This window comes from Parasteatoda tepidariorum, chromosome 5 (assembly GCF_982258835.1).
Source record: "Parasteatoda tepidariorum strain Cologne lab strain chromosome 5, Ptep-v5.0, whole genome shotgun sequence".
In the NCBI taxonomy this organism is placed as follows: domain Eukaryota; kingdom Metazoa; phylum Arthropoda; class Arachnida; order Araneae; family Theridiidae; genus Parasteatoda; species Parasteatoda tepidariorum.
Genome location: NC_141759.1, coordinates 116,146,153 through 116,161,303, shown reverse-complemented (window position 1 = coordinate 116,161,303; position 15,151 = coordinate 116,146,153). Strand labels below are relative to the sequence as shown.

The 15,151-nt window shown below is 26.8% G+C and overlaps 2 protein-coding genes across 9 annotated transcripts in view; one reads left to right on the top strand and one right to left on the bottom strand.

The window, feature by feature from the left end:
- LOC147810049 (pre-mRNA 3' end processing protein WDR33-like) overlaps positions 1-2,599 on the bottom strand; it is a 162,886-nt gene extending 160,287 nt beyond the window's left edge. For 3 of the 8 annotated variants that reach the window (XR_015434081.1, XM_087164903.1, XM_087164904.1), the window contains exons 1-2: positions 2,406-2,597; positions 584-746 (exon numbers count right to left, since the gene is read on the bottom strand). Coding sequence is in view for 6 of the 8 variants with exons in the window: in XM_087164903.1 (XP_087021029.1) it covers positions 584-634 (51 nt within the window). In the remaining 2 variants the exon portion in view is untranslated. Of the gene's footprint in view, positions 1-583; positions 747-2,316 lie in introns of all 8 variants that reach the window. The other 5 variants (XM_087164906.1, XM_087164908.1, XM_087164907.1 and 2 more) reach the window with 3 other exon arrangements.
- A 128-nt stretch (positions 2,600-2,727) lies between these two features.
- On the top strand, positions 2,728-13,840 carry LOC147810048 (dual specificity testis-specific protein kinase 2-like). Its single transcript, XM_087164896.1, has 6 exons — positions 2,728-3,292; positions 4,277-4,426; positions 7,449-7,531; positions 9,270-9,336; positions 10,879-11,023; positions 13,572-13,840. The coding sequence occupies exons 1-5, from the start codon at positions 3,224-3,226 to the stop codon at positions 11,017-11,019; spliced, it is 510 nt and encodes a 169-aa protein (XP_087021022.1). The 5' UTR covers positions 2,728-3,223; the 3' UTR covers positions 11,020-11,023; positions 13,572-13,840.
- Positions 13,841-15,151: the final 1,311 nt, after the last annotated feature.

Sequence of the window (15,151 nt, the reverse complement as noted above, 5' to 3'; positions counted from 1 at the left end):
TGAAAATTGAAGAGTCAATGCAAATTAAGTTTATTTTAAAATGAAATCTTTGACAGTAATCTATCAAAAATTAAGTAAATTTCCCTGAAATATTTAATAAAGATATAACTTGTAAAAAAAGCTCATTTACAGGGTTGTAATAAAAAAGAATTTTTTTAGAAACACCAAGTTAACAACTCAGGATAACTAACTAGCAGACAGACATATGTGTCTTTTTTAATTTTCAGGATCTAATTCAAGATTCTTTATATCTTTTCCTGTTTTATTGCTCATGGCAAATCTTATGTGTGTGATCTGGTAATAATAAGTATTAAGAAAAAGAAAATCCTAGCAAATAAATTCTGCAAAATTTAGAAAATATTTTATCTAAAAAAAAAGGAAAAGAAAACTGTAGGTCAGATTGTGCAAAACCAACAACCATCGGAATATAGAAGTAACAAGAAAATGGAACAGAACTCTAATAATCTATATATTAGGTCATATTAAATTATAACAGACTTCTAATTTAATATAACTTATACCGACATAAATTTGAGATTAAATATCCTTAAAATTAAAAATTTTCTTAAAAAAATATTTTTACTTCAAGAACCAGTGCATATATGCCAGTAAATATAAGCCATGATGGCTCCATGATGATGTGGACTGCTTTTTCATGTCATGAACTGGGTCCTGTAATTCGATTGCACCACCCATAAATGACTAGAAAAGGTAATCAATTGCAGCCATTCGTGGTCATCATGTACCTAAGCAACAATGAAGAAAAAAATAACATTAGTTTAAAAAATCCTTAATTGAATATTAAAAGATTTATAGCAACAGATTTGCAAATGGTAAAATTGTAAATTTTAAATAACAAAAAAAAAAAAAATTTGTAAATAAACTTATTGATAATTATAACACACAATTACTCAATGATTTTATATAGAATTTAATTTCATTACTAGAATATCAATTGTTTTTAATCAAATTTTTGAAGGAGTTTGTCCATTTGTTTTTTGGATAAATAAACAATGCTAAAAATCCCTCTAATTCCATTTATTTGATTGAAAATGACATTTAAATAAATGTTTTTAGACACATTAGAATTCCATGTAATTAGTTTTTATATTAAATTTAAATCATTCCTTTTATCGTAGAAGTCAACAATACAGATATTCTTCTTTTTTAATACATTATCTAAAAAACTAAAATTAATACAGGGTTCCCACTCTTTCAACAAAGCAAAAATTAAGCACTTTTGAGGACTTTCTTTTTGAAAAAATTAAGTACTATTTTGAAAAATTAAGGACTTTAAAAATAGTATGATTGCTTATCATCGAATATACCTTCCTAAAAAAATCAAAAAATACTAAAAAACAATTTTATGTAAAAACCATTATTATGTATAATGTAAGCACTGATATAATAGTATTAATTAACAGGGCTTGCCAAAGAATTACCAGGAAATTTTTGCATAACCGGGTGGGTTTTTTTTTTTTTTTTCAAATTTCTAGATTGTTAAAAAATGTCATTCAGATTGTAAAAGTTAACATATGAAACTAATCTGCATTCCATTTTTAATGATTTCATTGAAATTGAATTGTAAAATTAAGTGCAGAAATTAAGATTTGCAATTTTTTTCATGTATATTAAAAAAAAAAAAGAGTAAATAAAGAAATTTGTCTAAAACATTGAAAAAATTAATTCAACAAGTTTTTATATTTTACTACTACAAGACGCATAGCCAAATTTTTCAACAAAAAAATATCACCTTTTAAGAACTTTTAAAGTGCTCAAAAAATATTTTTAAGCATGATATACATTGACAAAATGCAAAATAATTTTCAAAGACTTTACATGATCGTGATAAAATAACTAGTTTCTGACAAAGAACTCTTTTATTGATTATATTAGTCATTATAAAATGATCAAGAGATTTATTGGTTCTATAACAGAGGGTGGAAAATTAAGTCTTGTAATATATCATAAAGTAAGATTAATTCCTCAGAGTAAATATTAATTAACGAAATTGTATAATTTCGAAAATTAAATATATTAAATCAAAAATAATTCTAAAAACATATTTAATATTAAAAGTGCAAAAATAAGTTAGCTAGAAGTGACATAGAAAATTACATGTATTCTATCAATTCGAACAAATTAAATGTTTTACATTGTCAAGATAATTATTAATTAGAATTTCCTAAAAATCAAAATTGCAATTATGTATATTTTTATAATTATAATAAGAACTTAAAAGAACATTTTTCAGTGTAGAAAGAGGAATGCTATAATAACAACATTATATACTAAATAAAAACTATATTTTTATACATTAAATAGAGTTACTACTGTAACTGCCAATACAATTTCTTACAGTTCAACTCGAATGTATTATATTATTTAAAAAAATTTGCACTTGCATATTAGAAATCTTTTCAAATCAAGCGTGAGCTCATAACGATAGGAGCAGTTTTTCTGCTTAATCTGTCTCGAGAAGGGACTAAATCTGTCTAGGGGACTAAAACCATTAAAAAAACTTCGTAGTAGCTTATAAAAAAGAAGGAAATGTAAAATTAGCTTTTCGTACACAAGTATTTGTTTACTCCCATACAAAGCATTTTTTCTCATGTTTTTATCTAACTCTCTATAATATATGAATTTCAAAAGAATAAAATAGCCTTCGCATATAAGTAAGCTACAAGCTGAAAATATTTCTTCCCCGCAAGTGCTCTAAATAAAAGAAACTTCAGCTCAGCTTATTTATATATTTTATTATATGTCTTACTACTATTTACGAAAATACAATTGAAATATTACATGGATTTGCGTTACAATTATCGTAAATTCATTTGAAATGATTAAATGCATGATTCAAAATTTTAAGTATAAATACTTGTAGAAAAGAAAACTTGTTACTTTTCAAAAGGAAGGTTTTTCTGTAACGTTCTGCTACCAGTTCGACACGTCGCTGCAATTTTGCCACTGGGAAAATGTTAATTGGTCGTTTTTAGGGGTTACCTCTATTGACTTCAAAATTTTAAAATATACATGATTTTCGCCCAGCGTTTTTAATTTCAGCTATTTTCATTTTCTTGGTGCGGAAAAGCCACTGGTTTTGGTATCCTGAAATCAGAATCAATGAATTAGTGTTTATAAGAATAATCCCTACTGATATAATTATGAGTAAAAATAAATTTACCAATTATGATGATGGAACTATTTAAATGAAAGAAAAATTATGTTTTTGTTTGAGTTTGGCTTTATTTCTATCAGATACAAATTAGTTAGCTTTAAAAGAGGGGAAAAGGTTTGTTTATTTGAGGTGCTTAGTTTTTTCTAAAAAGACCTAACTATGTATTATCTTTAAAGTTTCATAATTTGTTATAAAATTATTTTAAGTGTCAAGCGTTACTTTACTGTAAGTTTGAGTAATATTTGACACTTTTAGTCAATAAATACTAATACAAATACACCACTTTACTATTAGAGTTAATTTTAACAGTCGCAAATATAAAGTGTGGAACCTATGCCAATATCTTCAATAAGTTGAAAAAGTTTTTTATTATGTTCTTCAGAAAATCAGTAATGTTACTTTTCTAGTTGTAACTTTTATATTCAATTTAAGTATAGGAGAAATACAAAATAATCTCAATCTGAACTGTAACTTAAAAAGAAAATTGTAAGACTTATTCTGTTTTTTTTTATAACACTTTATGTAATTTATGAATGAAATACCAAGAAGAAAGTTCACCTAATTTCATCATATGTTGTTTTTTATAATATTTTAGTAACAATGAATTATCTTAATTGAAAAGTATATTTTTTCTTAACTATTCACATCATTCATTACCAAGAGTGATATCTTCATAATGATAAAATTTTTATCTCATGGTTTTAAATTTTTGAGATTAACTGAAAAGAAATAAATTACTATTATATTTTTACTTTTCATTGGTTTTATCCCTTTGTAGCTTGGTGAAAAAATTTTTTGTTTCAAGGGCATCACCAAGGATCTTTTCTAGTAAATGCTTCTATGGTTTTACATATATTAGTGCCAAAAACATTTCTTTAGATATATTTATTATTTTTTTAAAACTTTTTTCTATATTTAAGAAAATAGCAAGCTATCTTCTAGGAAAAAATAGTTTAGTTTATGATAGTATTAAATATTTTTACGATTTGATTTTTTGTAAATATTGATATATTTATCTTATTATCAAAAGATTTTGCAAAGCTTGTATTTAATTTTATTTTAAATTATTTGGTGATTCATATTGTAAATTTTTTCTAGTACATTAATGGTGGAAGCTTGGAACAGCTTTTTCAGAACAAGCATATTGAATTCTCATGGGAGACAAGAATTAAACTGCCATTAGATATAGCTCATGGCATATGTTACTTGCATTCACGTGGTGTTTTTCGCAGAGATCTTACTTCAAAGGTATGAAACATCTGTTATGATTTGACCTCATCTTTCTTTTCATTCTGTGTTTATTGTTGTGTTGTTAGCATCAGATTTGTTTGATTAGTATTTTTATTTTATTTACTTGTATTTTAGAGTGTGCACTGGTAAGAAATTACCAGCTATTAAAACTATTTTTACATCTCATAATTATGGAGAAATGTATGTGTATTGTAAGGATAATAACTGAAATTTTTTTTTTTAGAGTTAATCTTTTTTTCTATAATTTTACCTCTGGTTATGAGAACATGTTGGCTGTAAAATTATTAAATTATAATCAGTTATTTTTTAAGTGTCATAAATTAAACAAAATAAAAATTTTAAATTTACCTAAAATAGTTTTTTAGTTTAAATTTGTGCCATGCTTAACATCGTGCCCCAGCAAGATGTTTTTCTTCCCCCCCCCCTTTTTTTTCTTAAGGTTTTTTTAAAAAATTAATTAGACCAAAAGTGCTTAAACAATATTTTTTTAGTAGATTTGAATTTTTAATACTTGTAAATCTTAATTGAGCTAGTATGACATTTAACTCTTTGACAAACAATTTTTATTAAACATATTTTTTATTATTTAATATTAATTTAGGTCAAAATGAGTGAAAAATATTATATTTAGCACTTTAATAATTTATGGTTATGATATACAGCTATGTCTTTTCATGTGTTAAAGATTAAATCTTCCAAACACTGCTCACTTCCAAACAATAATTTTTCAAATTTGCACTTAATTGCAGTTATATCTATTTAAAAGGAAGTTATTTATCATTGAAATTTCTTTAATTTACAAAATCAATAATTGATCAATTTTAATATGATTAAAAAGAAATAACTACTTTCTTTGGATTTTATATTTTAGTGTAAATATAATTGTGATAATCTTCTAGCAATTTGTTTTCATAACTATTACTGATTTTCATAATCAAAAATACCAAAATATATGTGTTTGTAATTAGAGGGTTTGTAATTAGAATATATATATGAAAGGGACACTGGCGTCCCACTTGCATCAAAGTGTCTAAGATGAATTGAGCTTAAACTGTTCCTAGCACAAGTTCAGTTTAGTTAAAAGGTTTCAGGCTAAGGCAAGATTTTTCTTTCACTAAAGTTCTCTTTTTCTGAAAGTTAAAGAATTATACCAAATTATACAAATATTATAAAGAATTATACATTATATATTATACAATTATAAACCTACTATTTGTTTTAACGGTCAAAATTTGCCTTACGAAAAGAATGCAAAATACTTGGGTTTTATTATGAACCAGGAGATTCTTGGCAATAAGCACATCGAACTGCTGGAATCGAGGTGTAGAAAGAGGTTAAATATCCTAAAATATATTTCTGGGCAAGACTGGGGAGCAGATGCTACAACTTTGAAATTAACATACACTGCACTTATTAGACCCATACTGGAATATGGGGCACCTATTTATTCCTGTGCTTCAGAGACAAACCTGAATAGATTGGAAAGAGTCCAAATTAGTGCTGCAAAAATTATTACAGGTTTGAGGCGTAGCTGTCCAGATAAAATTGTTCTGTTTGAATCTGACCTCCAACCGTTATACATGAGAAGGAACTCCAGTCTCAAGAAATACTACAATAAGCTCATCAGTTTTGGTGACCAGAACAGAACCTCTTACTATCTCAAAAATTGGAAAAATAACCATAGACTGAAGAGAAACAGTCCCTTCTCTTTGGCTGTTTCAATTAATCTTGTAGACTTGCAATATCCCTGCCGAATTGAGCCTCACTCCTTGAGGTCATGTTTTAGCCCTGTTACTGATTTTTCAGGTATCCATTTCCATACGGAGCTGTTGTACCCGGCCTATAAAAGTAAAGACAACCCAGAATTTATGAAACAAATGGCTCTTGAAACTATTAGCCAAATACCATCAGATGCTTTACAACTATACACAGATGGCAGCAAGAGCGACGAAGGTCATTCAGGTAGTGGGGTTTTTATTAAAACACCCACGTACACATTGAGTCTCAAAATTAGAAATTCTGAATTTTGCTCAGTTTTCAGATCTGAGCTTATTGCGATTGAAAATGGCCTAAGACATGTTGAGAATATTGCTGAGCCTGACTTTAAGCATATATGGATACTGACAGATAGCAAATCTTCAATCCAACACCTTAGCAACTGGAGGAATGTTGGAGACAGGGCCGCGGCTTCAATTTTGGGGATGCTCTTCAGACTCTCTGCGGACTTTGGAGTACACTTCCAATGGATTCCATCACACGTTGGAATCAAAGGTAACGAGATGGCGGACTCACTGGCTAAGGATGCTTCTTTGGAACCTCTACAGCCAGATCTACCTTCCACTTTCAACGAGGTCTTTTCAGAGTGCAAAAAAATGTTTATGGACCTCTGGAGGGTTCCTCCTCCACATAGTTGGTATTTCAGAAAACGACCTGGAAGTGCCTTGCTTTTTGAGGAACCTAGAAGCCAGCAGACTTGTTTATCTCGCTTTGCAAGTGGTCACTTGAGGTGTCTCTCGTATGTTCAGGGGCAAAAGACTTTTGGACTTTGCACTAAATGTAGGACTGCTCAGGCTTCGCCCGAGCATATTCTAAACTGTATCGATTTTAAGATCGACGAGGTTTTTTCATAACCTCATCTGTTTTTAGACTTCCTGGACATTTTTGGACTTATGGAATTGGTCTAATTGGGATGGACCTCTTGGGGATTAGAAACATACATTATATATATATAATATAAAGAATTATACATTATTTCTTTCGTTGCAAATTATGGCTTTAATTTGACATATCGTTATGCATGCAACTTTAACTCAAATTTTTTTACTTTAAACATTTGAAATCTTTTATCTTCATAAGTTACTATAATGTTCTAATTTGCTGCGCATTTGCAATATATGAGACATAAAAATGTGTTATTATTTTTATTTTAATATACATTTCATTTATAAAGAAAATTTGAAAGTTTTAACTTTTATTATTATTGTATATGATTTGTAAGTAGTGATGCTTTGTTCTACAGAATGTCCTCATCAAAATGAATGAAGATGAGATGACCGCAGTTGTTGGGGATTTTGGCTTAGCAGAGAAAATACCAGATTCAAGTTAAACAGTAACTGCCCACGAGCCTGTATTTATTTGAATGTTTATAGAACATTATTTTAATATATTTTCTGTATTAATCTGTTAACTGGGTGAGAAACAAAATAGCCAAACTTCATTAGGACTTCAGCAATAGATTATTCTTTTGAAAAAATTGAATTCTTGTGTCGACCTTTTATTTGGTTAGTCCATCTTAATTTAGACAGCTTCCTTAAACTTTCAAAAGACTTAACTGCTTAAAGTTTATTTTTAATAAGTTTAAGATTAATCAGATTAGTTGTAACTGTCCTTCTTAATGCTGAAAAACTTGTAACCATTTTGATGAAGGTACCCAGCTAATGGATAAATATCTCAATCAATTCAAAACTCCCGTTTGAATTTCTGGTTTCTTATATATGATGTTAGCACTTTTTAATTGGTAGATAGCACTGATGAAAGTACCAACAGATGGCAATAATTTTTTTTTTTATTAAAGCGTATTTTAACTGTATCACATTTATCCGTAATTTAATTACAGTCCCAGTTTATTCTTAATATATGCTATGTTAGAATAATTTGTTTATATGACTGAAAAGCATAAAATATTGGTTATATGTTTTTTTTTCTCTGTACTTTGACTTTTTCTTCTTTTTTTTCTATGTAATCTCTAAATATTTGCCTTGGATTTCAGAAACTCTTAAGGCTTCCTAAACTCCAAAATACAATTTTTCTCCCTTCAATTTTTTTCCTTCTTACTTGTCTATGTGTGTGGAAAGAATTGTATATATTTGTGTACTCAAATTATTAAGTAATGGTATGATTATTTTAAACTTATTTCTGTATTTTTTCTACATCGATAACATTAAATATCAACTTAACAATGGCAATTGCATTGTCAAAATTAGTGTTCTTATGAAATATTAAATTTAAGTTATTTGATTTTTTGAAGTAAATATATCAATTTACTTCGGTCCCTTGAAAAAAAATGCTTTATTGTAATATTAAAATTTAAAAATATGAAGGAAGGATAGTCATTTTATAAGGCCTCTTTTATCCTGTAGTGTGCTTGGTGATCATGAATGCTATATTTATCCTTGTGGTAGTAAACTAAAGCAGAAATTTTAAAACACATAAAATTTTTGTTAAATGTTAATTCAAACTTATGAGCTTTTGTGTATCAGACTTTTCATACATTAATTTAAATCATTTGCATGTAGTGGTGAACAATTTTATTTTAAATTTAGTTAATTAAAATATTAATACTTTGCATTTGCTACCATTAAAAATATTTTCTGTAACTTTGAAAATTCTGTAGTTGTTAAAGGGTTTGTGACACAAACTTCTATATTGTGCAATAACTGTTGCAGCATAACCGTAAAGTGTCTATAAAGGAAAAAAGATCTGATTTTTCTCTTTTATTAAAATTTGGAATTTTTTTGTAGAATTTATTTAATTACATTCAAAATTAGCATGCCTTAAAAATATATAGCATTTTTAAAAGCACTTGAATAATTCAATATAAGCTTAATATGTATATATTTTTTTAATAAAAGTGTAAATATCTTTTTAACTAAGTCTAAATTATACATGCTAGTATTTAAACTTCTTTTGTCCTTATTTTGAGACTTTTTCTGTGGAATTATAAATTTAAATGCTTTTTATAACTAAGCTTAATTGTTTTTTCTAAAATATTATGATATTATTTGTTCATTTAGATATTAAGAGGTTATTAAGGTATTAAGACATTATTTGTTTATTTTAGGGATCGTAGTCAATTTATGAACAATACAAGATGTCTTGCCATGAAAAACAACAAAATCTTATTGCAGGTAACATTTAAATTGTTTTCTAATTGCACATTTTATGTGTATATGTTTTTATTTATTGGTTGTTTTATCATAGTAGTTGTTTATGAATCTATTTATTTCTTAATGCCTCATACTATAAACATGTGAAAGTTATATTAAAAATTTATTGAGCAGCTAACTTTTGAATTTTCAATGAGTGATAACAAAACTCAATCTCAGAAACAAACTTTTCAAATTAAGTTTTATGTTAGAATTAAATCTCTAATGATTTTTTTTATAGAGGCTTTTCAATTATTGTGCTATGAGAGTTGAATTATAGTCTATCATAAACAAATGCTTCATAGTGGCTATATTCTGTTTTGTAACATTTTTGTCTAATGTACAAATACCACAAAACATAATTGTTTATATTTAATTTCATTAATAATACTTGAGAGCAAATTTATAATTTTCCATTGCATGAAATCTTTGAATGATTCTTCGATACTTTTGTTTTGCTGTATTTCAAGCAATGCGAATACTCTCCATCTTTTTATGGTGGTTTATATAATCAAGAAAGAAAAAGAGTTTTTTCTTAAATCTGAAACTTAGTTATTTTATAATGATCATGTAAAGTCTCTGTAAGCTATTTTGCATTTTGTTAATGTATATAGTGTTTAAAAATATTCTTTTAGTGCTTAAAAAGTACTTAAAAGGTGCTTATTTTTTGTTGAAAGATTTGACTATGCACCCTGTTATATATTTCATGCAACAAAAAAAAAAAATTCTTATTTCATGTTCCATAAAATGTTTGAACGATTCTTTCATACTTTTATATTGCTATATCAGGGTGGCTACCCACCAGGAAAACCTGGAATTATCAGGGAATTTTTTTGTACTGGAGAAAATCAGGGAAATTTGAATAAAAGCCTAGAAAGATCGGGGAATTTTAAAGAAAAGCAGGAATTTTTTTTCTTAATTTAAATTATTTTACCATCCGTTTAACCCCCTTTTTTTAGATGAACTCTTATTGCCAAACAGTTGAAATATCATCAACTTAGCAATACCTTACTTGCATCAAAATTTGCTTCATTATAACCCTGTTAAACTAGAATACCACATTAAACTCCCATGGTAGCTAAATGAGTGAATAAACCTTTGACCTCTTTGGAGAATATGGGACTGTATAGTTCAGAATGGGCAAAGATTGTGGGGGAAGAGGTTAGGATATTTGCTTCTGATAATAAAAGTGGATTTTTTCCCCTTTTAGTCTGTGGACTGAATCCATTTATTGTTCTAGTTTGTTTCGATGCTTTTGCGATATTTTTTTTTTGTTGACAAAATGTTTTATTTTTAACGTTATAAAATTCTCCAAAAATTACTTGGTTATACAACAAAGGTTGATTATAATAACAAAAGATTTTATATAGCACTAGCTTTTGTGCACTCAGCCAATGAAATCAGTGGATTATTTTTCTTCAAAGCCGATCAATCACACATTTTCTTGCAATCACTAACAGCAATGTTTGACAATAAATCGTTTCAATTGTTGCATTTCTTCTAATTTTCTCAATTTCATCTTAGCCTCCTATTTCATATTTTAATTATGGAAAGGTTCTTTTAAGTACCAACTACAGTAGAGAACCATTTATCCGGTATCCAGAAAACCGGGGAATGAAAAAATTGGGAAGAATTATTCTTGGTTTTCCCGCTATTTTGAAGTAATATGGTAAATATTCTATTTTTGATTCAAAATACGAAATGTGTAGTAATTAAAATGTTGAAAGTTTGTAAGTGTTGTTTGCAATCTTGAGATATTTTTGAAACTGTTTCTCCTTTTACCATAAAAAGCTGACAAAGACTGAAAAATGTATAAGATTTATGTTAAAGGAGGTATTAAAATAAAATCTCAAAAGTTTTTATTCATGTGCAGGCACCACACTAAACACTTCAAATTACTAGCCAATAAATTATCCAAACATTTATTAAAGGTTCAAATATAAAAAGTGTTAATCAAAGGAAAGAGTTCTGTTGCATGATATCGCGTGATCCAGCAACAAACATGTGATCTGAATTTTTTTTCCTTTGCTTTTTTGTTGCTTAAATTATCTGGACTTAATATAATTCTAATTGTTATGTGTCATATCCATAAGAAATTACTATAATCGAATGAAATAAACAAGATTTATTCAAAAAAAATCATATTGATGTAATTTTCATGATCAATGGGAATATATATTTTTCTTAACTATAGAAATTTTTTTCACCAAAACGCTATTTCTTTCTCTGAATTTACAATTTTATCGCATTCGGGGAATACTCTGCATGGGCTCTACGTGTGTCTTTCTTGGAAAGAAGGAAAACAAAACTTTGTTTTTTTGTTCTGCACTGTACATGGACACGTTTCTAGTTGTAAAAACAATTGACTAATTTAAACTAAAAAACTATGTGGTTAGATTGGAATTCTTTAAATATTTTTATTTCAACTAAGAAGACAAAATGAATAAGATTTAAAGAATTTTATCCAGTTTTCTTATAGAGTGCGCAAGAAGAAATTTGACAATTCTGCATTTACTACATTCATTTTTGTATTCTGACTATTTCTTAGAATAATGCTAATTTCTAACAAACTACATTATTTATAGATTGATTTGACTTTAGATATTGGTTTAAATAAAATAGGATCAATGAATTTTATAAAGAGCTCTGTTTAGATAATATAAAGTACAAAATAGCTTTATATTGAAAGATAAATATAGTGTCTCTTAAAAAAGTTCATACACTAATGACTTTCAATGAAATAGGACTTTGTATATTAATTAAAATGAATCTTTCAGAATGGATATATCAATAAAAAATATACTCTATTCTTGGCAAAACTGCATAGAATATTTTAAAAACAAAGCAAAAGTTTATTTTTAAGAAAGTCGTCGTACACTTTAAAAAAAACTCTGCCTATTGGTAAATATTCTCATTTTTAATATAATTAGAATATTTACCAGTGGCAATTTTAATATAAAACAAAGTTTCCAATAAGCAAATTTTTGGCTGATAATTATAAATTGTATCTTAAAATATTTAAATAAACAGGTTTATTCATTATGCCATCAATAAATGATTACTTACCTTATCCTTATGATATGCACCAACATACAAAGACACCATGCTTAACTGTTTTGGATAAAGTTACTAATTTTTTCCGATTCATAATGCACATGAAAACCCAATGTATTAAGTTTGTTTCCATTAAATATTATTACTTATTTATCATTGATTTTGCAAAGTCATCGAAAATTAAATATAAGCAAAAAAATTTTTATTAAATTTTGCGGAAATGTTTTTGCACAAATTTTATAATTTTAATCTCAGATCACGCTGATATGAAGTACACCTTTTAGGCATTTTACCTCATGTTGCACAATGGAATGGGACAAAATAGACTAATTTAGCAATATTCATTACTGATTTACCTCTTATGATGACAAATAATCATCTTTCAAAGGTTGTCTGTTGTATAATTATGACTATGAGCCACTTATAAATGATAGAAGAAAATATTATGGAGTTACCCAGCAAAAATTAAGATATAATTTTGCTAACATAAGTTTGATACCAAATTGCAAATAAATAAATAAATAAAAATTAAATGAAAATAATTAAATAAAAGAAATTAAAGTAATAGACAATAATTTTAATTCTGAAATCTGAAAGCATTTAAGTGTACGATGATTGTAAAGTAAAATTTTTGTTATTTTTTTATTGATTTCTTAAAAATAAACTTTTGTTTTGTTTTTAAAATATTCCATGAAGTTTTGCTAAGAATAGATTATACATCTTATTATTAAATACCCATTTTGAAATACTCATTTTAATTAATGAAAAGAGCCCTATTTCAATAAAAGTCATAAGTGTGCGAACACTTTTGAAAGCCACTGTAAAAATAAAAAAATTTTGAGGTATAATCACTAGGAATCCTTTTCTTTTGCTTAATGAAAATATATTAAACAATATTTATTAAATTTTTTTTTTGGTCACTCTTTATTTCACATTTGGTACACTTTGTGAAAAAACTACTTAATGTATCATATTAAAACATTTTTTATTCACTAAAAACAATGTATTCTACTAGTTAAAGATATCTCCTACACATCTGTCTTAATTTTTTAGAAATTTATCCAAACATTAAAAAATAAAAAACATTATCTTACTAAGTTACAAATTATAAGAAACAATATCTTACTTAAATAAAATAGTAACCGGACATGATTGTCTTGCAGATCACCTTCACCATATTCGGATCTTCTCAAGCCCTTACTGCCCCCTCTGTAACTTTAATATCCCTATCCACACCACATCCGCCACTGTGCAGTCGTTAGGGGCGACTCCGAGACTGTGCTTTATTGGAAGGCCAGAGAACTTATGAGGCATTAACTTCGGTCAATTTATTGTTGTGTCATCTTTACTTTTGTTTCTGTTCATTTATTTTTATTTTTGTCTTGCCATTGGAAATATTAAAAAAAAAATGAATAAAAAGACAAATATTTCATAATATGGAGACTTTTCTTGTACCTATCCTACACTTTATGAAAAAAAAACTTGACGACCTGGAAATTTTAATATGTTTACATGGAAAAACCTGAAAAAAATTAGGGAAATTTGAAACTGAATTTAAGTGGCCACCCTGCTCAGTGTTGGTTGATGTAAATATACAATTAGTAAATTACAGTAAGTATTGAATGTAAATTTTTGTCATGTAGAGGTTTGTTTGATTTTAATTTAATCCATTCTGTGGTATTTTCCTGATTTTAAACTGGGTCTTATTGTTATTATTATTGTTTATTTAACCTTATTTTTCATCCTCTCTAATTATAATTTTCTATTTACAATACCAGTTTGCTTTTTACATTTATATAACTATTCTGCTTCAGATATTTTAATAATATTTATGTCATTTCCCTGAAAATGCTCATACGTCATGAATTTTGTAGAAAATTTCCTAAATTGTAAAGGCATTTTTTACAATAAAAAATTTTTGAATGATAATAATATTTTATTTAAGATTTATTGCAGTTTTATATTATTATTAGTTTTAAATCTAAAAGATTTTAATAAAATTTACTGGGGTTTATTAGTTTTTTATTTACTTTTTCAAGTATTTTTCTGAAAAATCTACTCTGAGCTCTTAAGCTTTTCAACTTATTGTAAAAATTTTGGGAATGTATTATTTAATATTTGGCCTTGGTTTTACAGACTACTGTAGTGTTGCTACAGCTTACTTGATATGCAACCTGTTCTCTCTTTTTTTATAATATCTGATTTCTTCTTTTTATAGTCTCTAATTTTAGATTTATTTTTTTCTATTTCGTGTTTTTGAATGTTTGCATTTTTTTAAGTCCAGGGGGGAATTTATAATTTTAAGTGAAAAAATTGAAAGTTGTATAGATTGCAAATGGTATTCATTGGTAAAAGACTATTATCAAGAAAAATAAACAAATGACTTTGACCTGACAGAGAGTAAATATAAACTATTAAAATATTTTTTTTTAAAATTCATTTAATTGAAAAGTAGGCTTACAAAGATTTATCTGCAGCTAATTGTGTATTAATTTTTTGTCATTTTTTACAAAAGCGTGTTTTTTATAAATCTTATTTTTATATACTGATTGTATATTAAGATTATAAACTGTATTCACTTCATGTTAATTGTGCTTCTAACATAGGGAACGTATTGTAAATAGAGAATTATTTTTTATAAATTTTTAGATGGTAATACACATTTTTCGGGAAAGTGGGCTGCAACATAAAAAACTTTAATTTTTTTATGTTATTTTATTATCTAAATCTTCTTAATTTATTA

What these genes read in the sequence shown, in the direction of transcription:
- LOC147810048 (XM_087164896.1), top strand. Translation starts at nt 3,224, where the DNA reads ATGTTTTTGTTTGAGTTTGGCTTTATTTCTATCAGATACAAATTAGTT. An exon ending in GCTTTAAAAGAGGGGAAAAG is followed by an intron (nt 3,293 to 4,276) that starts GTTTGTTTATTT and finishes AATTTTTTCTAG; the next exon opens with TACATTAATGGTGGAAGCTT. An exon ending in ACAACAAAATCTTATTGCAG is followed by an intron (nt 9,337 to 10,878) that starts GTAACATTTAAA and finishes ATTTCATCTTAG; the next exon opens with CCTCCTATTTCATATTTTAA.